General features: G+C 48.4%; 1 protein-coding gene across 4 annotated transcripts; it reads right to left on the minus strand.

The window, feature by feature from the left end:
* Nucleotides 1-1,880: 1,880 nt before the first annotated feature.
* ING1 (inhibitor of growth family member 1) lies at nucleotides 1,881-25,702 on the minus strand. Of its 4 annotated transcripts, XM_032955302.2 has the most exons (6): nucleotides 21,877-21,999; nucleotides 20,587-20,831; nucleotides 8,045-8,707; nucleotides 6,831-6,964; nucleotides 5,128-5,315; nucleotides 1,881-3,383 (listed from the first exon to the last, which is right to left on the minus strand). In XM_032955302.2, exons 2-6 carry the CDS (start codon nucleotides 20,762-20,764, stop codon nucleotides 3,317-3,319), a joined length of 1,230 nt encoding a protein of 409 aa, XP_032811193.1. In that variant the 5' UTR covers nucleotides 20,765-20,831; nucleotides 21,877-21,999; the 3' UTR covers nucleotides 1,881-3,316. The 4 variants fall into 4 exon arrangements, with proteins under 4 accessions (XP_032811193.1, XP_075923588.1, XP_075923587.1 ...); XM_076067473.1 differs by having other exon boundaries at nucleotides 20,587-21,892; XM_076067472.1 differs by lacking the exons at nucleotides 20,587-20,831; nucleotides 21,877-21,999 and adding an exon at nucleotides 15,784-16,051.
* Nucleotides 25,703-26,801: the final 1,099 nt, after the last annotated feature.

Consider the following 26,801-nt stretch of genomic DNA (forward strand, 5'->3'; position numbering starts at 1 on the left):
CCAACTACAACGATTCATTCTCTCGGAAGACTTCATTCGCGTTTCTGAATCGACAAACATTATGGCACGATTTTGATTTAAAGCTTTCGTGACTGCAGGGATTCATTATTCTTGGTTCTTTCGGTAATGTCACCACGTAGAAGGGAAACAATATTTTTAAAAAAAATATTGTTTCCCTTCTACGTGAGTTTACCGAAAGAACCAAGAATATTATGGCACGAACGAAAGCTACCTTCGTGACACGCATGTGCGTGTCACGAAACATTACGTGGGTCATATGCGTAGGGTATTGCATGTGGAGTACGTATGTTGAACTTCTTTCGTACCGTACGTAGCCAACCGAGCTTATCGGAGGTGCGGGAATGAATGAGAGGTCCGGTATGGTTTGATGACCCATGTATGGCTTATACATTTGGCACGATTTAAAATAACGGCAGTGAGCATTTCACATAGCGCCATTCACACGTACACGAGTTCCCCGACAGTGCATGCGTTTTGTAAAAACCCCCCAAAAAGCGTATTTACATTATCAGCCATGATCTAGAGGAATCCCCAAGCCGTCCGTCTCCATTCAAGTATTGTGATGCAAAAATCTACGTAGCCCCTGCACAGGAGCTGATTCAATCGCTCCCATCTCCTCGATGGTCGAACCTCTTCTTTACCACTGCTATTGTCATCAATCTCGACTATCAGCCATCAATTACTGGTGATGTGTCCTGCCCAAGCCCAATTACTATCCTAACAATTTATCTTAATTTGTTTACTGTCATCCACGTGTTTCTATCTGTGAATATCCAGGATGTATCTAACAAACAAGTTACTGCTGGATGAAAGCCCTTCCCGCACCGCCAGTTCACGGGGAATGTTTGACCATACTTCACCAAGCTGGCACGTGTGAGATTCGTGAAGTGACGGCCCAGGGGATCGGTTCACTCGTCATCGATGATAGCCATGGCCAGAAATGGAGCTGTGAATCTGTAGTACAGCCTTGTTAAGCTGTAGAAAATAATGTCGCGACGATATAGAATCCACATCGATATGAATCTAGTGGTGCGAGTTTGTAGTATAGTGCTGTTTTGTAAAAATCCCTGTAATATGCTCCAGTAAGATATACAATGGCACGAATTTACAGGCGTTAACCTGTAGAATTTGCCGGGTGTGAATCTATATAGCCAAGTGGTGTTATTGCAGTTTTAAAATATTATGAAATATCCATAATTGACATTGCTGAAACTTGTCAGAAAAATATCCCGACACCAACACGGACAGGAATGCACATTAACCTATGGTATGCATGGGAGTTCTCTTGGCGAGCAGGTGTGCGATTTCTGCACTTTCGCCCTTAAACCAGACACAAACTCGAGAATAGATTTATCCTTGTCCCAACTTGAATGTAGAATCATTAACATCTAAAAAGGTATTTCACTAAATGGGCAGGTTTAAATGAGTTAATCCAATACACTGGAACATACGAATTAAGGATACTCTATGCATACGACTCGATATGAATAATTAAGGAATGGAATTCCAAAGATGATTCGACAAGTGTATAATACTTGTGTTTGTACTGACACTTTCCATTGAGCCCTTCCAAATGGAACATTAGTAGGCTGGGGTGTAAAAGATAGCAACCAGTCTTGAAAGAAGCATCTGCGAAATCAAGTGGAGAGGTTTCTTTTGAAAGAAAATATAAGAATACAGACGGGATGACCAAGTGGCTCAGATGCTAAAGTGGCGAGTTGGCACTAATGAGATCCTGGTTTCAAACCTCGGCAGTTACTCGTGTCGGGAGTTGATGGTTTCAGCCTGGTCACCAATGCCTGTACAAAAAAGCATCATACTGACGTGGTTAGCTGATTAATATGGCTAAATTCGCGAGCTCAAAGAATTAAAAAATAACTTTAATTATCATGCAATGAACACAAAATATCATAGCAGTGCTGGAAAAGTGCACCGCCTACAGCATCTGCTTATGTTTACTTTGTAAACATAAAAAGGACAAATTAAGGGAGTTTCATTAGTTCTGTAAAACCATTCTGCACAGTTGTTCTCAGGCACATAGGGCCACATGAGGATCTAATGCTGAATATTGTTCATTACAGGATGCAGAGAATGAACGAGGAATGGTGGAAATGTATGCTCTTGAATAATTGGGCAATAAACAAAGCTTTCCCAAGCAGAAGAAATCATAACATTGGTGAAAACAATTATTTCTAGACCAGCTCTGCTTTGATAGCTCTTAACATTTGTCTATTTTCCAAGGAAACCATTAATATTGCATTATAAATATATTTTATATGGAGTCGGATTACTGACAAAGTCCAACCAACCACTCGCGTATATAGTACTTTGGTATTTTCATTAAAAACAAAAACTCATGACAAACCAAATACTACAGCAGGATGCTATGGTATATTAAATATTTTATTACGTAAACCCTATTTACACTGAGTTTTTACTGTCAATGCTTACTTTTACAAAGTTAAACACACAACATTAAAAACAAATGGAACCTTAAATTCATTTCAAAAAACCTTTTTATCTTTTCTAATTTCAAAAAATCTTTATATATATAGCTAGAAAGTTCGGGACATTTGGCTAGCATTGTCAAATAAAAAAACCAAACCTTTAAATACTGATAAAATTGCGGTTTGTGATTTGTATATCGATAATCATACGAAACATCACAAATGACATCATACAAACAGGACGAGACTTCAATGTTGAAAATGACAACATCTACAAATTTCATGTGAGATTTATGTACAGCAAAGTTTTTTCTTTAAAATATTTTAGAAAAAAAACATACAGTATTTACAGCGTTTAACAATCTAAGCCGAAGTGAAGCGCTGCCCTGTGAGCGTGGGGGGCCGGCGGGTGTCCACGCACGCTGGAGTGGCGGCGCTACCTCTGGCGGCGGTGAAGGTTGATCAACATGGCAGGGGCCTAACGTCTAAAACCGTGTCCTCTTTTTTATTAAGCGAGCATTCGTATTACTGAATACACAGAATTAATACAAAAAGACTGGTTACCACTAGTTATTAAGGAGGCGGCGTGAGCTACGACAAGACCCTTTGCGTGGTTACGAGGAAGGTGGCGCGCAGTTCTCGTGCCGTTCACGTGTCACCGTCTCTGCTCGGCTCATTGTATTAGTCCACGTTGTTGTCGTCGTCGTCGGCTGTTTTTCTTTCATGTTATTTGCGTGTCTTTAATCCCCTCTCGTTTTATTCACACCGTTACAAACAGCAGTGTCCTTTCTTAGGTCATTGGCAGGGCTTGCGGGATGTGGGGGAGAGAGCCGTGGGCCGGCGTGCCTTCAGGTGACGTGTCGCGCCGGGGGACGTCCCACCGCCGACACCACACCGCCGTCCACCTTCTTGGCGCTGCACGCGACACACGGCGTGGCATCCACGCTCAGCCCGGGCACGCGTCATAGCCTCCACCCCCCCCCCCCCCCGCTGCAGGTGCTCATGCTCATAGTGAGACACTAAGATCTGGAAAGTCCATAGGATGTCGAATGAAGGGTCTGATTTGTGTTGGCAGAGGCACGTTTTATGCCGAATCAACACTTTCCTGCCGATTTGGCCAATTTTCTACTCCGACTAGCAAAATGTCAGTTTCTGCCACTATGAGGTGTTTACTGTCGTTTCTTTTTGGATGATTTCAATAAAGCCCCTGATCTATTAAGAGTCATTATTATTATCATCATAGTGTGCCTTCAAACAAGGTGTCGCCCTTATTTAATAAATTGTATGAGCCAGGTTAGACCTTCCTTTCTAAGGACGTGTTAAGTGAAAGGGCAGACATGGTTTAGCACCTTGCAGGGTGCTTTACACATGCGCAACTGTCATTTGCACTCTTGTATTCACAGTAAAGTCCACTGAGATGTCAACTAGGCTTTAGAAAATACTCATTTTAGCAATGTAGAAAAACTGTTGGCTGTGTCATGGTCTTAGTGTTTGGATGAAACTTTCTTGACACCTTGACTGCACATGCCTTACTCGGCCACCACCGGTCACCATGACGACTGTGCCAGGCTATGTACGTTTCCACCACACACATACTATAAAAACACATTCTGAAGGGCTCAAATAACAAAAAAACTAATTATTTGTTGATACTGTGTTGGCAGAGGTGCACGTGCACAAATAACAAAAAAGGTTGCCGTTTACATTTGTTGAAAATGTTAAAAGTTTGACTTTATTAAATAAAGATGTTAATTTCCAGCCATATAGTTTTTGCGACATCTTACAATGTAGACTTCTCACAATATGAAGCAAGATTAGCGAGATTAAACCATTGGCCCAAATTCGAAGGCCACGATCAATAACTGTGCGCAACATCGGCAAGAAGCAGGAGTTTGACATGAGCAGCAGGCCCGTGGGCGCCGTGGGGCCGCACAGCACCACAGAACAACTGTAAAGGCCTTCGCGCTGCTCACATTCTTTCCCGTAGGGGCCTCAACACAATCGCTTCTCAAAAGGAACCTTTGCTTTGGGAAGTCCACACATGGCAAAAGCACCCAGGATTGTTTTTCATTAATGCCATTGTTCAAACGCCAATTCATACGGCATCTTTAAAACAACACGGCGTGGCAGTCTGTAATGAAGGCCCTAAAAGCCACAGCAGGTCCGCAAAAACGTCAGATCAACAAAACCTGAGCTCTGCTCTGTGCAAAAGACATCGCGCTTGCACTTCCTAGCTTGCTATTCCACTTAAAACATGAGAGACTTTGCAGCGACAAAGTGTTCATCAATGACAACAGTGTCACTGCTAAATCTGCTAAGCTGTATGTTTGTTTTCTTATTTTGTTGGAATGCACCGTTATGTTTATACTTTTGCCCTGTACAGCATCTTGATAAGCGCGTTGTATTTACATGCTCTATATATATGTATAAAAATATTATTTGTCTATTTCCATCCTGGTCCTAGTCTAATACGACGACTCGCAGCAACTGTGCGCCACTCATCCCTCCACACACGCACATCGGCAAAAGCGCCATAACTCATGCGTGTTTTCGAGTTACCGGCCGGGCGACCTGGAAACGCCTGGTCAGCACTGTGCCCCCCACTGTGGGGCTGGCACGCGGGGGCGGTGAGCACGCGGGCGGCAGCGGAGCCCCCTACCTGGCGCAGCCGCGTTCCTTGCGTGCCCTCTCGAGCAGCGCGCGATCCATGGTGCGCTCGTTGGGGCCGCGGCAGCGCGGGCAGAACCACTTGCCCTTGGGCTTGTGGCTCAGACCGACACAGCCAAAGTGGAACCACTCAATGGCGCAAGCCTCGTTGTCGCAGCCGATCATGTCTCCATACGACACCTGATGGGCGCACGGGTAGTGGTCCCGGGGAAAGAGGTACAAGTGGAGGGAACAAGGAAGTCAGCCGCAAATGTGTACCGTTTGAAGATGATTAAACTTTAAATTTTCCATGCAAAAGCGCAGATGGCCCGCAAACCTATTTTCTGTATTGTTATATACTGGCCATGTCGTAGCCCTACAGATTCGGTGTACATCATGATAGTTCCATGATATTCGAGAGGCTACAACCCTGCTTGTAATCAATGTTGAATTAGTGCTGTTTTCAGGTAGGCAACAAGTGTGATGAATGGAGATGTGCTAGGTTAGCATGGGATAGCACAAGAGAATGATGATGGAAAGAAGCCACATGAGTTGTGTGGTGGTAATAGCCTCATTATCTCTTAATACCCAGCTTACCTCTGAAATTCCACAAAAGAATTATACTTACTCCCCTAAAGGGAGTGGCAGCAGAAGGTCACAGGTAATCAAATCATTGTCTTTGAAAGATGGCCGGATGGAAGCCATTTTATATTTTTACATTTTAAAAAACACTACAGTAATTTCCCATACCTCTGATTAGCACTGTCGGCTACGTACGGTGCAAAGGAAGTTCAACATATATAAATAATACCAATAACTTAAAATGTATTTAAATTACTTTCACAAACTATGATGTAGATACCTGCTGGTAACAAAATGCTTTCTTTTTTTCCTACAGAATGTAAAATAGCCCGCAATTGCACAACTGCACTGCCATCTCTTGCAACTAGGTGGGCATATGACATAAACACAAGTGGCAATTCATCTCAAACGCTGCATCATTGCCCTTATGTAGTTTAGCCATGGGGACACCCCAATGACATCTGTCGCTGTGTGGCAACAAGGCGACCGTAGCGCCGGCCTGCAAGTGAAAATTAATCTGTCAGTAGGGGGCGATGTATAACAGAGAAACGGCTGAAACCTGACCACACAAGTTGCTAGCAGGCAGGGCTGCATAACGTAACGAAGGCTGTATTTTGTACTGAACAGCAGTTGTCACAAAGACTGTAAAAAATCCATTACCATACCATTATATATATGAAGTGGGACTGAAATTTGGTAACTCAAGAAATATTTTAACGAAGCAAATAATGTATACATTCGGTATTTGTGATATTCTTACATAGTGCTAGGCTAACCCCACCCCCTCTGGTCCTTGCACCTGATTGGCTCACATGTGATTACATCCCATTAATCCCTCTATTTAAGACAGAAACGGGAGGATTTCTCCACAACTCTGGCTGTCGCCTAATGAGGCTGGTTGTAATCACTGGCGAAACGTCGTACTCGAATTGTAAATGTTGTGGGTTTACTCTCCAAAACACCGGTGTGCTCAACTAATAACGAATTGGCATGGTTTGTTTAAGTGACAAACCTTACTAATTGGCTGTGTTGGGTGGTAGCGGGCTTTAACGTATTTATATTTACGTCATCGAACCCAAAAAAAGAATTTTAGGAGGAGCTATGTTTTTGGAGGTACGGTGCGGGCGAGCTCACCTGGTTGCAGAGGCAGTAGGTGGGCTCGTCGGGGTCGACTGTGGACAGGTCGAGCTCGGGTGGCGAGTGCGGCTCCGTCTTGCCCCCGCCTCGTCCCACAGATGACCGCTTCTTTTTCTTCTTCCCGCCACCACCTGCGATCGCCAGCACCACGCGCAGCACGCGATGTTGATGGCGGTTTACGCTGTCGTCACCATCACTGCCACCATCATTTAAGTTTCGTTCGGCAGTGGTACCTCCAGATTAATAAGTGGACTTGATGTACGATATGAAAATTGGCAAACGTGTACGTAGTTGGTTCCTCGGAGGTTAACTATGCAGGGCAGCAGCGGAAATATTTCCTTAGAACAAATAGAATTTGTTTTTGTTGGGTTGTTGAGAATGATCCTGGGATAACATCCAGGATCCAACCGACTACGAAAAAAATGTAGCGAGAATTTATTAATGCATTTATTGCCATATTTTCAATGTATGAGAATGATTTAATTTTAAGAAATGTGTACTTAAAATTCAGCTCTCCCTTGTCAGACAACTGCATAAATAAGCCACTGATGGGATAATACACAGAGCAAATCAAGTGTAATTTACCTGCAAAAAAAATGAAATGCGTTTTTTATTAAAAAGTTTTGCCAAAAATTGTATTTTATGTATTTCATGTTTCTAGGTATATGTTATTCTACAATTGCTGAATAGTGACAGCTCAAATGCTGGCTGGTTTATTTTGGATCCGCCCCCCCCTCATTGACATTAGGGTGGAGCCAACCAGGAAATGTCATGGTCTCCATCTGATAGGCCTCCCAACAGTCAAGTGACCGGAGGCTGTCTAGTCACCACATGATACCTGTGATTGGCCACCAATACGTTTAAAATTACAGCACAACAGGCAGGAACCCAAGAACTCCAGATGAAGACTGTTCAGGATATGTGAACCACAGCCCAGCAGAATAAAGGTGTTAGGGATATATTTTTTTTTTCAAAGACCGAAGTGGGGACCCTTCTGCTTCTGTGCTGAGCAGCAGCTCTCTGAAGGGGAGGCAATTTGCTTTGCATAAAGTGGATTAACGGCATAAATGACTTACAAGCAAAAATATAGGCCTACAGGAAGCAACCGCCATGACCATTGTTAGCCGCCATACCACGAGTAACAGAACAGAAGCGGATTTGGTCTGTGCTGCCGGGCCGAGAGTGTCGCCGTGCGTCGTCCCTCTCCTCACCTCCGGTGCTGCGCGCTTTCTTGGGTTTCGGTGCCTCGTCCAACTGCGCCGCCTCGGCCCCATTGGCTGCCAGGCTGTTTTCCAGCGTCTCTTTGCTGCGCTGCCGGTGCGACCTCTTTCCAGCGCCCTTCTCCAGGACGGGCGTGCCCCCACCGCTGCCGGCCCCTCCGCCGGTTCCCCCGCCTCCTCCCCCTGCCGCCGCCGCCGTCGTCGCGGCGTGGTTGGGGTGGTGCGACGTGTGGTGGTTGTTGAAGTGGTTCTGCGCGTGCGTGTGCGGGTGCTGATTGTTTTCGTGCCGCCCGCCCGCCCCGCCGATCCCGGCTGCCGCCGCCGCCATTGCGGCGGCGTCGCCCGCTTTGTCCCTACGAGTGACGCCGGCCGTCGGAGTCGCGGCCGTCCCTGGCGCGGTCTCGCCGGCCGCTGCGGCCGCCGCCACCGCAGCCGCCGTCTCTTCTTGATCGGCCAAGCGAGCGAGGGCCTCGGCTTGCCGCCAGCGCGACTCCGCGGCATCGGACACCATAGAGACGATGGCGAGTTTCTCGTCGCCGAGCTCGCGCGCACGAACCAGCGCTACCTGCAGCATCTGCAGTGCGCGGGCGCGGGGGCCACCCTCTGCCTCGGCCTCGTAGCGCGCAAAGCAGTCCTCCACCTCGCGTAGCACCTCTGCTCGCACCAACACACAGATGCATAAACACACAAATACAGACACAGGTGCATAAACAGATACATACACACAAAACGCAGATAATACAGAGGCATAAAAAGTCACATACAGATGCATAAACAGACACACACACCATACTCAATATTCATTTAAGGGTGAGTTGACCTAGTGGTGGATTGTAACAGGTTGCACTTGCTACTTATGTTATCCATGGCTGGGAATAAAACTCAGGTTGCTGGGTTCACAGTGCAATGCACCAGCTACACTGTACCACTGCTCTGTACCACACAAATGCACACGTACACAAGATGTTCGATTAGCTTTATTGATCTTAAGTGCTAATGGTTAGTGTCTATTAAGGCGACACATTGCACTTTTGGATTAGGTAGCCAGCATCATGCACGTCTGACTACCTTTTGCATCCTCTGTGCGGTTGTTGACCATGTTGTACTCGCCACTTATTAAACATCGATTCAACACCAATGGGATACCCAGAGTCGTGAGCGATCTAAAATGTCAATGCCGTGAAAGGCCACGAGTCAAATGAGGATTGCGAGGGATTATAACACGGTGCAAAACCACACAACGCTACTTGGTGCATGCAAACGCATACAGCTGCCAGACTATCACCATGTGAGAGACAGACGCTGCTCATCCTGCAAACAGTGGAAAAATCCCTTGTGTCCCAAAATGACACCACACGTACATACACACGTCACAAGATCCATGCGCTACCCTGTCACCAAGAAGCCTAAGTGCTACTTATGATTCCACTTTGCATTTTTTTAAAGCAAGTGGGAGGCCACAAGCTGCACAACTCATTCGTAAAGGAGACCTCGGATAAATGCACGTATAATTACTGGTGGAGAGTGCGGTGGGCAATGTATTGGTGGACACAAAATATCGTAATATAATTTAAGCACTGTGCATGTAGTGCTGAATAAATACAACATTAAATTAAGAGACCACAATAGTATTGTTGTCAACCTTGTAGGATATTATTATACACCAGAACAAAAGTCTATAAATGTAAATTGGACAAGAAAAAGCAATGACATTTTTTTAGTAAAATAATTCAACTGAAGCAGAATAGTCTGATACTCTACCTTGCTAATTAACTTCTACAACAAGTGCATTAATGTTTGCCATGAATGTACTTGTTGTAGAAGTGCTGCGAAAATAGACGCAGGGCTTCGTTTGATTTTTATATTCGCCTGCCCAAGAGCCAGAGAATGCAGTCGCCCAGAATCTGCTGTAAAGCCGCCACACGGGGGAGGAACTCTACAATTTTTTTGTGCGACGCGCCAACCGCCGATATTAATCCCTACAGAACCTGCAGGGCATCCCCCACGGCACGTTCCTGGTACTCGCATCCTGTTCTCTCGGCGACTTCCACGCAGCGACCGGCAAGAAACAACTCGGCCACCGAGGAGGTACGAGGTCACCATCACCCTTGCTCGGGAGCCGCCCTAAGGCTCGCCTCATCTCACGAGCGACTAATGTCGAATGCCGACGTCAGGGCATCGTGAATTACTCTCTGCTGACATAGCGGCAGCGACCTTCCGTGCTCGCGTAACATGGATCGTGAGAACCACTTGGAGCATCAAGCTATGGCGACACATTCACTTGTCGAGGATATCAGCAAAGACGGATGGCGGCAGGGATGCCGGACAGAGGCCTGCGTGGCTATAATTGTTCACCGCAAGACCATCACCAGTGCTGACATTTTTATGCTAACGCTGCTTCCTCAGCACGGTAAGCGCTCACGGCCGATAGACGCTCATTACAGAATTTTCAGTATGGCGGCGCACGGCAAATTGGACAATGACATCGTTGAGCAGCCTTCTCTGTGTTGTCGGAGTGACCTCATTTGGGGAGTGTGGAGTGGTTCAGGGGCTGCGATCCCTGTCCTTATTCTGGGTCAAGGTGTCACCACTTTCTAATTCATTTCTGGCTCCTGGGTAGAAATTAATGGCTCCTGGGTACGATGGGAGAGGCCCCCCAACGTGGATGAATCATTGGACTGGCAAGCAAATTAGTAGCACTGCATTTAGAAACACACACACAGACGTACACTGCATTTCAAGCTTCTTGCATATGGCCTATGATTTGCAACATTTAAAGAATAATTGCTAAATGATTTAGCCATTCAAAAGCTTTTCCTGAGAGTTGGTGAACTACAGATACACTGCCAAGTTATATAGTTCATGGATTGGAGTTTGTAGCTCCAAACAGAAGATTATTTGATTATCCAACTTTTAAGTTGGATTTTAATAAGCAGCTTCAGAAAAAAAGTGTTCGCTTTGTTAACGAAGGCATAAAAATACCCATTGTCTATATATTTATATATCTTAAAGGTCCCAAAAAGCAACTATTTATTTAAACATCTGAAGGTAGGGTTGAGAACTATTGCTATTGATACCCCCAGGGTCTGGAATGCTATTGCCAATAAACTGCAACTTGAATCACTACCTATGAGATCTTCACTCAAAACTGCTGTAGAGGAATTGTACACCCCTAGCTGCCACTGATATTCAGTGGCCTAAAATATGGCTCTAGGGTTTGGTGTTATAATTTATTTATGTAGTTTATTGTTAAAAATTCGGTCACAGTCCCTATGATCACTGTTACATTGCATTTATGGCTTTTATTTTGGTGATTTCGAAAACGTTTTTTTGTTTTGGCCATGTTTTTGTTTATTGTAGTATGGAGTTAGACTGATGGCCTAAATCTTAGTTGTCTTGTGGTTGTTGTTGTCTGACTTGCATCCCACTGGGATTTTTGCACACAGCTTGGTGTACGGTGCTATTTCAGGAATATTTTGATGTTTTTTTACTGGATTTTCTGTTTGCATATGCACATAATCACTTTAAGATGTTTTCTTGTTCATGTTTTTGTTTTTTGTTTGTTGCGGTTGCACCCGATTCAAGAGCCGAATGGCTCACAGGGCTATACCAAATAAATGGAACTATGAACTATGGTGTCCACCAAGCAGGCCATAGAGTCCAATGAACTATGATGTCAGCAGCAGCATAGCAAAGAGGTGTCTTACCTATACGTGCAAGACTTGGACAGTCTCTGGACGAATTACTGTAATGGGTTTCCTGTACACTTTTGTCAAATCACTTGATAATGAAACACCAGCCAAACATTTAGGAGATAAAACACCCCCCCTCTAGTTGCTTACAAAGCATTTTAGGCTATACACGTGTAGCTTTAACTTGCCTAAAGATCTTTCCTTCCACTCTTTGGAATCGGATCATCAACCCATGACAGTGTCGTGTCTGAAGCAGCACAAGTTACTGGGGAACGTGCACGCACGATTTAAGTATCAAGACGTAAACGTCTGCGCAGTGCTCACGCAGATATTTTCTGCACGATTACTCCTCCTAAGTGATGGCTCCTTAGTTTCATTATCTAAGTTGAAACAGAACCTGCCATTACTCAGCCATTAATACAGATTCATGGCTGAACAATGCAGCACACCACATCCTACTGCTATGCATTTATAACCAGCACTTGGTAATGATATTGAGAATGTATGAATAGCTCAGTGGTCAATGAAGGATCACAACTGAATGGTATTCAAGAAGCTCAATGTTGGATTCCTGATTATGCCGCCAGGTAAATTCTGTAGTTTAAAGCACTAACGAGCAAAGCATGCCGCAAAGTGAATGTTAAAGACTGACATATAAACTGTGCTAAATGTAGGTCATTTTGTAGAAATACAAATCCCAAAACTGATTAAGTGGTAACTGTGTAATTGTATGGTAATGACAAATCGATAATTATAACTGAGCAAAGAAGAATGGAGATAAGAATGCTTTAAATTGAGAGACAGGACCTTATCGAGCACAGAATACAAAGGGTAGATATAACTGAAACTGTTTAAGAAAAAGCAGAGGGTATGTATTACACGGTAGATCACTTTTCTCAGTTTCCCAACTAATTCAAAGGGGAGATCCGTGGCACTTGAGCACAGCAATAAAACAGAGACAGAAACATCAACATTGCAGAGAACGGGTACGGGGTCCTTAAGGAATATTGCACATCACACGAGGTATTTAACGGTCCGTTCATTTTCCAATTTGCGTGTTTGTGACTGTTGGAATACAATAATGTATATAGTTGGAAGGGAAGACGGCCCATGGTCAAGAAATGACGAAGTGGTAGCCAAAGGAATGGCACGTAACTGAAAGACTGTCTTACTGAGGAGATGGAGCAACCAAATCACCTTATGTGCAGCAGGTGCTCAGTTCTCTTATTACACTGCAGGATTGTGAAAGTTGATGGCGGCATGGGGAGGTCTTCATCCAGCAGTGTGGAGTGTGACCATGGCTCATGATGAGGATGACATTGTAATCGTTATAACTACAGTATCTGCATACGTAAACAAATTCCCAAGTATACGATGATGCAGACAGTGAACTCAGTCGGCACTCCATGGTTAAACAAAAGGACAAGAGCTTGATGAGAACGCAAATAATTGCAACAGGCTCTCAAATTAAATAAACGAAATAAGGCAAAAGCAATAACGAAACACAATGAGCTCTCACTTTAAGGTCAAGAGATAATTAAAGGCTATGGGCTCACGTGATTCAATAAAAACCAAGTGACTAACTTATTTGGGTGCAACACAGTGTATTTCAATGTCACATATCCCACACACTTGACATTTAGCAATACATGAACTGCGGACTTATCTCTGCAGACGGGCGCAAATTAATATTTTCTTCATACACAGCTTCGCGTTGGTCAGGTCGCGACTGAAGCCAAGGGTTTATCAGCTAAACCTTATTTGACTACCGTCATTCAGAGGACATGGTCCACGTTCACGGCAGTGCCTCGCGTTATAATTTCCAGTCTACAAAGGGCATAGGGCGCGTGCCATTGGTCGGCAGCGCCGGTGTGGCGCTTAATTCGTTTGTGGGGAATCGACGGGGCCGTCACCGTTGGCCTGTGAGCAGAACGCCCACCGCTCCGTTTTCATTGACGATGGAGGAGCGCAATGGGCGCGCTTTGAGCACGAGCACGTGGGGCTGAGCGGGTAGGATGGGAAAGAGCAGAACCACACCAACCATGACCCCGACAAAAGTGTTGGGCCTAGATGCTGAACCCAGTACTCTTTCCACTTCCTGTAGCCCTGACTCCGAGGCTACCTATGAAGCCCTGACTCCGAGGCTACCCATGACCCAGACTCTAAGCCTAATTCTAACCTTGACTTTAACCTTTCCGACGACACTTAACCAAATGACCCCAACTCGAACCCAATCTCCCCCCACCTCCTGCACCAACAACCGTAAACTTGACTCAACCATGACTAACTATATATCAGTCTAATCCCATCTCTTGTAGCAGCTCTAACCCTGACCATCACAAATGACAAGGGCCCTTAACACTGCCCCCAATCACCTCTAACAGTCCCAAATGATAATAATAAGCATAGACCTGACCTATCTTAATCCAAATGCCTGGCTTATTCTGTGCAGCAGCATCTACTTGCAGTGCGTCAACTTCACATACAATCGCCGCTCACGCCAATCACTGTCTCGACTGACTCTCGCAAGGTTTAACCAACGCGATAGAACGTTTCCATTGAATTGGAAACGTAAAACCACCACCCCTTCCTGCTTTTGCGAAGCGGCCTCACTGCAGTAACGTTGGCATCTACGCCAGGCCAAAGCGTCAGAAGCAACTGTTCACCAAGTGAAATCCGGAAGCACCCCTCCCACCACTCCAAGTAAAAACGTGCCAGAAAACATCGTTCATATCAGTAACAACCTGTACCCTGCACTGTCCATACGCAATACGTGTACGGAGAGAGATGGTGGACATGTGGCGGACTGTCCAGGAGGAGGAGCTCACGAGGTGAGGGAGGAGTTAAAGAGGTCAAGGGGAGGGGCTTAAGATTAGGGGAGGAGCTAAAACGCTAAGCAGAGAATTTGTGCAAAAATAGTGATTACATTGACATAGTTTTGGCATAAAAATATCATGCGGACGATATGGATCATGGTATTAGCTAAGGAAACCTACGTTATGAGCTGAAGAGGATGAAGGTGAATGGTCGGCAGGAGCGGTTACGGTCGGGGGGGGGTGGGTGCTGGGCTTGAGTGGGCGGTGCCAAGATCGGCGAGTGGGAGGAGTCCGGCACCCACATGGGCGTGGCTTAATATTTCGCGCGCGCGGTGGGGGCGGACGTGACGGTGGGACATAGCTCATTAACATATATATTTTAACATAAGGATGACGCTTCCGGTCAGCACGCGCGTGCCGGTGGTGGGGGTGAGTCGAGGAGGTGGTGGTGGGGGGGGGGACGGTGCCACGTGAATAGAGAAGGAGTTGCCGACTCCATTCCCCCTACTACCTAGCATCCCTCTATAAACACCACAACAACCATTATTATAGAACGTACATTGCACTATACAACCCTGGTGCACGTGGAGCGCCCGTTCCCTTTCCCCTCTCGTCCGTCGTGGCATGCAAGCTCCGCCCCGCTCCGCCCTGCCTGCCCGCCCGCCCGCCCCACATCAATTCTCGCTTGAGGAAGCCGCAACTACAGTGGAGGAAGCAACCATTACAGGCGTCGCGAGGCGAGCACCGCGTTCAACAACGAACAGCCGCCGCCGCCGCTACTCCCCGCCACCACCACCACCGTTAAAGCGACAGTAGCAGCGCGAGTTATTAGCATTCATATTGTCGCCTTGAGTGCCGCGCGCACAGCGAAACCACCATGACCACCACCACCACCACCTCCCCCCCCCATCGCCTCGGGTTTTGTTAAAGCTCGGCGAGGGCGGGAGTTGAGAGGGGATAAGTAGTGGCGGGGGTCCCGGGCTGGGGAGGCACGGAGTGGGAGGGGATGCAGTTGGCCATGCGCGCGCGTGTGTGTGGGGACGGCGGGGAGGGGGACGTTGCTGGCGGCGGGCCAAGGCGGCACGGAGGCACGTAGCGAGCACGGCTTTCATGGCTTCCGATCCTCACTGTCCCGACTGCCTGCCTGCCTGCCCGCCTGCCTAGTCAACGCGACTGCCTTTGGGTAACCCGCCCGCCTTGGAAGGGAGCCCAGTATACTCACTCTGCTGTACAGTAGCTCTCTCCCCGCTCGCTTGCTCGCTCACTCCACCCACCGCGGTAATATATAAAAAAACAATATAACCTCGCACAAGCAAAGCCCGGGCTTGGCCGTGGCGGCGGGGTTTATAAAACGACGGGTATGTGTGTAGTGGTAGGCGCGGGCGCACACAACGCGGCGGCGTGGACGCGGGCAAGCCACGGGGAGAACCGAATGTGAGCGACGAGAGAGCACAAGGCAGGCAGCCACCCCCCATCACCAGCCATCACCCTCCACGCCCCCCACAAGACTCCAGCAAAGCGAAGAAAACCAACAAGGACTCTCCCGCCCCACTACACCACCACCACCACGAGGACTCCATCCAGCAAAGCGAACCAAAATGACTTCCCGCCCCCACTAACCCCGTCCACACCGCCGCTGACGCCAAACACCACAACGACGCCAAAGCGCGAGTTGCCGGCGAGACCCAGAAGTAATAACAGCAGCAGCGTCAGAGAAACAACAACAACACCACCACCACCAATTACAAACAGCAAACACAACCTCGATAACATCAGCGGCTCTCTCTCCCTTTTACCGCCCGTGCTGCTGTCGCCTTTTCCGATTCTCCGACTGCCCTCGCGTTCCTTCTGCGCGCTGCAATCTCTTCTCGTTAGTGCCGCAGCTGCTTGCCAGGCTACCGAATCGCGCGTCGCTCGTGCTCTCGTCGCCACCGATTCTGAGACGCTGTTGATTCTGCTCGTCGCTAACACCACCACCCCCAACCCACCACCGTGCTTGCACTAACAGTACTTGCTTGTGCCGATTCAACTGCGTGTGCTGCAAACTCTGTGCTGCTGCTGCTATGAACGGGTCGGCGCACTCCATTCCCGCATTGTATCCCGATGCATCGTTACCGAAGCTGTCTTGGTCACCCACCCACCCCCCCGCAAGCTCCCCCCCCCCCCTGTGCCTTGATGGCTCGAGCAATAAAGCAAAGAGGTGAACCCCGAGTGTTGGTATGGGTGTGTGTTTGTGTGTTTGCTTGAAGTAGCAATACGCGGGAGACTCGCACGGACACACTCGTAGACAAAGTGGGCAAGAGACTCGCATAGACACACGTGGACACGAGGGATACTCATAGACAAGGTGAGCAGCAAGAGACTCACATGGACACACGAACACTCTCTCGTAGACAATAAGCAGCAGCAGACTCACATGGACACACGTACACTCTCTCGTAGACAAGGTGAGCAACAAGAGACTCACATGGACACACGAACACTCTCTCGTAGACAATAAGCAGCAGCAGACTCACATGGACACACGTACACTCTCTCGTAGACAAGGTGAGCAGCAAGAGACTCACATGGACACACGAACACTCTCTCGTAGACAATAAGCAGCAGCAGACTCACATGGACACACGTACACTCTCTCGTAGACAAGGTGAGCAGCAAGAGACTCACATGGACACACGTACACTCTCTCGTAGACAAGGTGAGCAACAAGAGACTCACATGGACACACGTACACTCTCTCGTAGACAAGGTGAGCAACAGCCTCACATGGACACACGAACACTCTCTCATAGACAATGTGAGCAGCAACAGACTAACATGGACACACGTACACACTCTCGTGGACAATGTGAGCAACAAGAGACGCACATAGACACACGTACACACTCTCGTGGACAATGTGAGCAACAAGAGACTCACATGGACACACGAACACACTCTCATAGACAAGGTGAGCAACAAGAGACTCACATGGACACACGTACACTCTCTCGTAGACAATGTGAGCAGCAACAGACGCACATGGACACACGTACACTCTCTCGTAGACAATGTGAGCAGCAAGAGACTCACATGGACACACGTACACTCCCGTGGACAATGTGAGCAAGAGACTCACATGGACACACGTACACTCTCTCGTAGACAATGTGAGCAGCAACACTCACATGGACACACGTACACTCTCGTAGACAAGGTGAGCAGCAACAGACTGACATGGACACACGTACACACTCTCATAGACAAGGTGAGCAAGAGACTCACATGGACACACGAACACACTCTCAGACAAGGTGAGCAACAAGAGACTCACATGGACACACGAACACACTCTCGTGCACAATGTGAGCAGCAAGAGACGCACATAGACACACGTACACACTCTCTCATAGACAAGGTGAGCAGCAAGATACTCACATGGACACACGTACACTCCCGTGGACAATGTGAGCAAGAGACTCACATGGACACACGTACACACTCTCATAGACAATGTGAGCAAGAGACTCACATGGACACACGTACACACTCTCGTAGACAATGTGAGCAGCAACACTCACATGGACACACGTACACTCTCGTAGACAATGTGAGCAAGACTCACATGGACACACGAACACTTTCTCGTAGACAATGTGAGCAGCAAGAGACTCACATGGACACACGAACACACTCTCGTGGACAATGTGAGCAGCAAGAGACTCACATGGACACACGAACACTCTCTCGTAGACAATGTGAGCAAGAGACTCACATGGACACACGTACACTCTCATAGACAAGGTGAGCAACAACACTCACATGGACACACGAACACTCTCTCGTAGACAATGTGAGCAAGAGACTCACATGGACACACGTACACTCTCGTACACAAGGTGAGCAGCAACAGACTCACATGGACACACGTACACACTCTCGTGGACAATGTGAGCAGCAAGAGACTCAACATGGACACACGTACACTCTCATAGACAAGGTGAGCAACAGACTCACATGGACACACGAACACTCTCTCGTAGACAAGGTGAGCAACAGCCTCACATGGACACGTACACTCTCATAGACAAGGTGAGCAACAAGAGACTCACATGGACACACGAACACTCTCATAGACAAGGTGAGCAGCAAGAGACTCACATGGACACGTACACTCTCGTAGACAAGGTGAGCAAGAATGGGCGACTGATTTCACATGACAGCCGAGGTCAACAAGACGAGAGAGAGAATAAGGAGAGGCAACAGGGATGGAGGTGTACAGCAAAAGAGAGACGACGCAATATGGAGTGAGAGGTATAAGGCAAGGTTGGTGATAGGGAAAGGTTCGGGAGAGACGCCACAAGACGAGAGGGGAAACAATGAGAGTTTTAATAAGTAGCGAGGGTCCAAGGTGAGATCTGACAGGGAGATAGGAAGGATCTGCAAGAAGGAGACGGGCAGAAAACACCGAGAGGAATGAGTTGACAACAGGATGAAGATAGAGAGAGAATACACGGTACAAGTAACAGGGATGGAGGAAGAATGGAGAGAGAGAGAGAGAAACGTGAGACATATAAACAGGTGAACTAGGGGGTTGATATAACACGGAGATGGACAAAGATGTTAGGGAACGAGAAAAAAGGGCGACAACTAATGCGACGTGGACAACTGGATGATGGAGCAATGGGACGAAACTAAAGAGACGGGAGTACGGAGTGATGTAAAAAAAGGTGACTGAAGAAGAGGGGACAAGAGGAGGAAGAAGAGGAGAGATGACAGGGCGAGGGGGTCAGAACTAAAGTGGTAGGCGAGGAGCAGGATAGAGCAAGTAGACGAAAAAACAAGAGTGGAACCGAACAAGTGAGGGAACTCGAGAGACAAGAACGAGGAGGCGGATCTCGTGGAGACGGTGGAGCTCGTGGACAAGCAGGGTGGTCCTAGGGCAGGTGGGAAACTCTTGTCCCAGACGGGAGGGAAGAACAGGAGAGGTGTTTAAGCAAAGGCAAGAAGAACTCCACGCCGTACAAAGCGGCGATGCGAGTGTGCAAGGGTGGGTTGGGGACGAGAGGAGGGGGGGGGAAGGAGGCGAACACAAAGCATGAACACACACACACATACATCCACCACATCCGAGAGGCAGAGAGGAGATACGTCAACGCATGTGTACATGTAAGCACATGCGTACACACAAACAGGGATATAGCACGCACACACATGCAAGAGCGCACATGCACGCGAATGTAAAAATGTACACGCGTACATAGAAACACGTACAGCATATGGACTCGTGTGTGTGTATACACACACACGTACAATAACTCAGACGCACACATTAATACACATGCAAATTAGAACAATGCACATATGCAGAAACACATCATGTAACGCGAATATACTCCAGTACGTACATGAACACAAAGACGTATGTACACGCGTGACATGCACATGCTTAATCGTTAACACAATCCCATTTAAAGACACACGGACATTACAAACGTGTACTTAAGCATACTTACTGACACATGGAAAACATATCGTACGTACGCGAACACACACTCAAGTACTCCAACACATACATAATCATACATACATACACACACGTACAAGTACACAAAAACAACCAGACTTACAAGTGCATACGTACACAAACACAATACAAAACAGGTACACGTGTACATACACACAGACGTTATTCACACACAAAGACAAAACGAACACATCACCACGCGTACTCAACAAAACGAAAATATACAGGCGTACAAAGACACACACAAGACCGACACACACATACACACATCACACTAACACATGCACACTCGCACACAACCACAAGTGTACACGTACACACCCATACACAAAGACAACACACACGTACAGGTGTACACGTCCACACATACGAACACGTATATATACACACACACAATGAGACACACACACAGGAGAGAGACAGAGAGACATGAGTGGTGGGGAAAGCTATGGCAGTGATGGACTGCCCTTGTACTCTGTGTGTGTGTGTGGAGGACGAGGAGGCTGGTGGATGACCTACCTTGGTATTTCACGTCGATCTCCCGCATGAGGGTGACATTTCTCTGCAGATCAAAGGGGAGCGACTCCACGCTGTCCAGGTAGTCGGCCACGAAGCTCGCCGTGTACAGTCCTCCTCCAGCTGCTGATCCACCACATCCACCACCACCACCACCGTCCCCACTCGCCTGGCCCAACATCTTCGGTCACATCGATGGGTCGAGTGGCGGGGTCCGGGCGGAGAAAAGTGGCGACGACAGAGACAGACTAAGAGCCGCAGAGATAGGGAGAAGACAGATGTGGGGGGCGGCGGGCGAAGATAGAGACTAAAAATATAGAGGTTGAGGCCACGGACAAAGACACACAAGGGGGACCCCCCCCCCCCCCACAGCTAGAATCACAGACAGTAAGACACCGATAAGACACCGACAGAGAGACAAACACGATGCGGGGTTGACAGGGAGACCGGGGTAGAAGAGAAGCAGCGAGGCCAAGACACGGGCAGTGCCGGCAAGACACAGAGATAGGGCGAGAGGTGGTGGTGGTGGACACACACACGAGGAAGACGATGAGACAGAGTGTTTAAGCGAGAGACAGGAGACGGGAGTGTGTGCTTAAGGGAGAGAGAAGAGGCGAGGAGAGGTCAGAGGAGAGCGGCGGTGTGACGACGGGGAGAGAGACGCAAGAGCGAGGAGAGTCGCACCTCGGTTCCCGGCAACACCGGACGGGCCGAGAGAGAGAGAAAATTAATAAATATAAACACACGCACACGTACAGAAACAACAGAGAAGACGATGGGGGGTGGGGGGGCGTAGAAGACGAAGGGTGGAGAGAGGGGCGAAGAGCGATAACCACAGAAAGAAAGGAGGTTGTGAGCGAGGGGGGGGGGCAGGAAATAATATAGATACAGTACACACACGCGGTGGTGGTGCACAGGGACAACACAGGGCTACTTACGCACGGCGACACAAGCGGGACACACGCGCCCAACAAGTATGGAGACAAGCTTGGGACGAAGACGAGACACGACGAGACACCCGCGGAGACACCGAGACAGAAACACTGACACGGGAGGAAGACGAGGACGGAACAAGGCGATAACACAGTTAACCCGTAGTCGGGGGACGGACGCACAGAGTTGAGGACTGTAGGGCGACACGGACGCGAGTACAGACAGTAACCCACGGGTACACAAGAAACGGCGAGGCGGACACAGACGGTAGGACAACCAGCCTGACGGACACACACACACAGAGAGAGAGACTCGGGGAGTCCGTCACAGTCGGACAAACACAACCAAGAAAACACTTACACGTGCAACGAACGCTGTGCTTCAAAGGCGCGCAACGCAGTCGCTCGCCCCGGGGAACACGGGGCGAGAAAGATAGAGAGCGAGAGAGGGGAAGATGAGAGGGACGGAGGGCGAATGAGAGAGACAAAGGCGGAAAGGCGAGAGAAGCGGCCGAGGCGACGGCGATAATAAACGCGCCCCCCACCCACCCTCAAGTAAATACGCGCCGCGTAAAAAAAAAATTCTCTCTCTCCAACGTGGAGAGGGGAGAGCAAGAGCGAGGAGCAGCAGCAGCAAGCAGCAGCGGAGCAGCAGCAGCAGTTTCAAACAGGCGAGGGAGCAGCGCCAGCGCGCATGTCCGGAAATGACCAAATATGGGAGGCGCCACGGGGAGGCGGCGTGGCCATCGTGGGGCTGTGGTGCAGTGTTGGTGGGGCTGTAGTGTTGGTGGGGCTGTAGTGTTGGTGGGGCTGTAGTGTTGGTGGGGCTGTAGTGTTGGTGGGGCTGTAGTGTTGGTGGGGCTGTAGTGTGTGAGGTCTGTGCTGTGGTGCAGTGTTGGTGGGGCTGTAGTGTTGGTGGGGCTGTAGTGTGTGAGGTCTGTGCTGTGGTGCAGTGTTGGTGGGGCTGTAGTGTTGGTGGGGCTGTAGTGTGTGAGGTTGTAGTGTGTGGGGCTGTAGTGTTGGTGGGACTGTAGTGTGTGAGGTTGTGTGTGAGGCTGTGTGTGAGGGCTGTGCTGTGGTGCAGTGTTGGTGGGGCTGTTGTGTGTGAGGCTGTAGTGTGTGAGGTTGTAGTGCGGTGGAGCTGTGGTGTTGTGTGTGAGGGCTGTGCTGTGGTGCAGTGTTGGTGAGGCTGTTGTGTGTGAGGTAGTGTGTGAGGCTGTAGTGTGTGAGGTTGTAGTGCGGTGGAGTTGTGGTGTTGTGTGTGAGGGCTTTGCTGTGGTGCAGTGTTGGTGAGGCTGTAGTGTGTGAGGTAGTGTGTGAGGCTGTAGTGTGTGAGGTTGTAGTGCGGTGGAGTTGTGGTGTTGTGTGTGAGGGCTGTGCTGTGGTGCAGTGTTGGTGGGGCTGTTGTGTGTGAGGCTGTAGTGTGTGAGGTTGTAGTGCGGTGGAGCTGTGGTGTTGTGTGTGAGGGCTGTGCTGTGATGCAGTGTTGGTGGCTGTAGTGTGTGAGGTTGTAGTATGTGAGGTTGTAGTGTGTGAGGCTGTCTTGTGTGAGGCTGTAGTGTGTGAGGTTGTAGTGCGGTGGAGCTGTGGTGTTGTGTGTGAGGGCTGTGCTGTGGTACAGTGTTGGTGGGGCTGTAGTGTGTGAGGCTGTAGTGTGTGAGGCTGTAGTGTGTGGGACTGTAGTGTGTGAGGTTGTAGTGCGGTGGAGCTGTGGTGTTGTGTGTGAGGGCTGTGCTGTGGTGCAGTGTTGCTGGGGCAGGAGTGTGTGAGGTAGTGCGGTGCAGGTGTAGTGTGAGGCTGTTGTGCAGTGTTGGTGTGGCTGTAGTGTGATGTTGTAGTGCGGTGGAGCTGTAGTATGGTGCGAGTCTGAAGTGTGGTGCTGTGGTGCAGTAGAGCCGAAGTGTGTGCAGTGTGAGGCTGTTCTGCAGTGCAGGGTATCTGCAGTGTGTGCAGGGTGGTCGTAGTGTGGTGTGTAAGGATGTTGTGCAGTGTGGTGGGGCTGTAGTTCAGTGGATATGAAGTGGGATGTGCAGTGGCGTTGAAGTGTGTGTGTGCAGTGCAGGGTAGCTGCAAGTGTGGGCCTGCAGTGTGTGGCTGTTTTGTGTAGTGTGTGAGGCTGTTGTGCAGAGTGTAGGGTGGTTGTAGTGTGGCGTGTAGGGAATCTGTCATGTGTGTGGGTGTTAGTGGGACTATGGGTCTGAAGTGCAGTGTTGGGCTGTAGTGTGTCGGGTGGCTTTCGTGCAGTAGTGCAGTGTATGACGTGTGTGTTGTCCATGGCTGTAGTATGTGTGTAGTTTTTTTAGGGAGGCTTTTAGTGCAGCGTAGTGTGCAGCTGTAGTGTACTGGTGTAGTGCAATGTACTAGCGTGGTGTGGGTCTGTAGTTTAGTGTACTGGTGTAGCGTGGTGTGCGGCTGTAGTGCAGAGTGGGGCTTTATTGTGGTCTATGGGTGTAGAGTGTCTGCAGTGTATGGGTGTCGTGTGAGACTGTGTGTAATCTGGCTGCAGTGGATGGTGCGTAGGTATACAGTGTGGCTGTAGGGTAGAGTTGCATTTAAACGTAGTGTACATATATAGTGTGCATGCAGTGCCGTGTATATAATAGTGCATACACAGGTGTGGTTGTAGTTCAGTGTGTTTCCATTGAGTAGTGTAAGGCAGTATTTTGTCTGTAATGTGTATGCGTAGTGCGGCTGTAGTGCATGCAGTAGGTGCGGTGTAGTGACGCACGTGTAGTGTGGCTAAACATACGGATCCTGTGCACAGTGTATAGTTCGATTATTGTGTGCCTGTAGTTTTAAATGTTTCTGTAATGCAGTGTATGGCTGTAGTGTCGCGTGTGGATTTATTGTTTTGGCGGCAGCAATGGTGTTACGGTGTTGCTGTAGAGAATTACTATGGTGTGAACACCGAGTGGTTGTCGTGTATGGCTAATAGTGTATTGTATTGTTTGGCTCCGTCTCTGGTGCAGTATGTGGCCGGAGCGTCGGTATGCGGTTGCAGTTTTGACACATTTGCCAGTGGTGTTCGACTGAAATGTCGAGCGGTGTTTTAGTGTAAGTGTGGCTATTTTGTAGGTGTGTAATGTGCTGTTGTTACACACTTTTCGTTGTAGCACATAGCCGTAGTGCATTATCGTGAATGTATTGTATCGCTGTAGCTGTGTCACGTGGCTTCGTGACACAGGCACGTTGTTGTCGTGCCGTGTGTGTGTGTAGTGTGTAGTCACTTGAAGTACTGCGGTTGAGTTTGCTGCAACACACATTGAGTCGGTATCACGGTATTTAGACAGTGGAGGACGCTTCCATCGCAGCAGCTGTGAACTGCTCTGACGAGTATACTGTAGCAGATATTGTGCTGTAGTATAGTTACATTTCCGCAAAGCAGATCGAAGCACAAGTACTCTATGCACAGCAGCAATAATGTGATATAATGCGACTGCTGGTGTTGACAACTGCTGGACAACACTACTAATATGAACGCATTATTACATGCACGCATTTCTTTCACCTCGTACGTCGATTGTATATGTAAATCTCGTCTGTAATTCAAACGCACGATGGGAATGCACAGAAGCAAATGCAGCTGCCTGCGTTCATTCCTACAGAACAGTGTTGGTGAACAATCATCAGCCGTGGTCTATCCACTGCTGGTTGAAGGCCTTCCCATCCCTAAATTCTTCGTCTTGCTCATCGTCCCCGTTGTCCTGCCCTAGCCCGCTTTATTTAACAAATCTACACAAATGTAGTATTTTGCTATGCAGTGATATCGAGGAGCACATTGAAACGGCATGCTTAATGCATCGCAATTTTTACTTTTATGAGGGGTATACGTGGATGGGACTTACCGCAAAGCAATGATCTCATTCAGGAGCTGCTGATGTTTTCTTAAAATATATTAACACAAAGGTTGAGTGATATTAATTTGTTTGAAAAGTCGTTGCAATGAAGTTAATCGAACGTCTTTAACCATTCACTGACATGCAATGTGGACAATACTTGCATAGTACAGCATGTACTGTGCTTTAACGAAAATAAATTCCAGAGCAAAAATTTTACAATGATACATGGGTTAAAGGTACACAATTAAATGCTGTATATCGGTGCATTATACCTATTACCAACATGCATTCTTTATACTGGACTTATATAAATGTGTATTGATTGTAAACAGTAAATTGGTGACAGTAACAGCTTATGTGAAAGTAAAATTAGAGCCAATGGCTGAAATAAACACCGGAAGATACGAACATCAATTGGTAATGTGATATGTAACGAAACGTTATTTATTAAAGTGGATTTCATTAATAGCTTATGCATTTAAGTTCTTGGGAAATTACTTTTCCTTGCAGTTGACATCTGGACATTTAATTAATGAAGCTACCAACGCAGTCACCTTTAATAACTACAGTAATATAATTACCGTAGGGTGTTAATTATGCAAAATGTGCATCAGATCATTCACGACACAGGTGTGGGCGTAAATTGCCCCCCACAATAACAAGTTTTAACAAACGAAAAAGACGTCAATGTATCTTAAATCAACTGAAACCACACTTAAATAAGTATAAGAGGGGGAAGGGGAATACAAAGTGGCTGTCACGAGAGCCATTTAATGGTTAAAACTCCCGGGCGCATTCAAATTGCGCGCCCTTTCCAGCCGCACTCCCGCAACAAAAACCCCACGGACAACACTCAAGAGCATTTTGTGGTCGGGGATTGGGAGGTTGTGTGGGCGATCACAGCAGCCTTCGACGTGGTAGCGGGGATCGCGTCTCAGCGTCACCGCCGCTCGCGGTGCGGGCGGTGAGGCCGCCCTCAGCAGCTTACAGCACTGGAGGGGGGACAGTGCGCGCCATTTCGTGAGTCAGGGGGGCGGGGGGAAGGGGGTGAGGGGCGGGGGGAAGGGGGTAAGGGGCGGGGGGACGGTAGTGAGGGGCGGGGGATAGGGGGGTAAGGGGCGGGGGATAGGGGGTAAGGGGCGGGGGGAAGGTAGTGAGGGGCGGGGAAAGGGGGGTAAGGGGCGGGGAAAGGGGGGTAAGGGGCGGGGGGAAGGGGTAAGGGGCGGGGGGAAAGTAGTGAGGGGCGGGGGGAAGTGGGGGATGAAGGGGCGGGGGCGGTAGTGGGGCTGAATGGAATGAGGGGCGGGGCTCAATGGGAGGGGGGGGTGAGGAACGAGGGGCGGGGCCACAACTCCACTCCCTCTTGTTTGCGCGCCAATATTTTCCTTCGAAAAAAAATGTATGAACATGAATATATAGCCCCAGTGTAAACAACCAAAGCGACGGA

The sequence above is a fragment of the Petromyzon marinus genome, chromosome 16 (assembly GCF_048934315.1).
Source record: "Petromyzon marinus isolate PM22_M1 ecotype Great Lakes invasive population chromosome 16, UKy_Petmar_22M1.pri1.0, whole genome shotgun sequence".
NCBI classification, from domain to species: Eukaryota; Metazoa; Chordata; class Hyperoartia; order Petromyzontiformes; family Petromyzontidae; genus Petromyzon; species Petromyzon marinus.

Excerpts from the sequence above, each read along its gene's own strand:
- ING1 (XM_076067471.1), bottom strand. The coding sequence starts at position 23,790 with ATGGACAACACACACGTCATACACTGCACTACTGCACGAAAGCCACCC.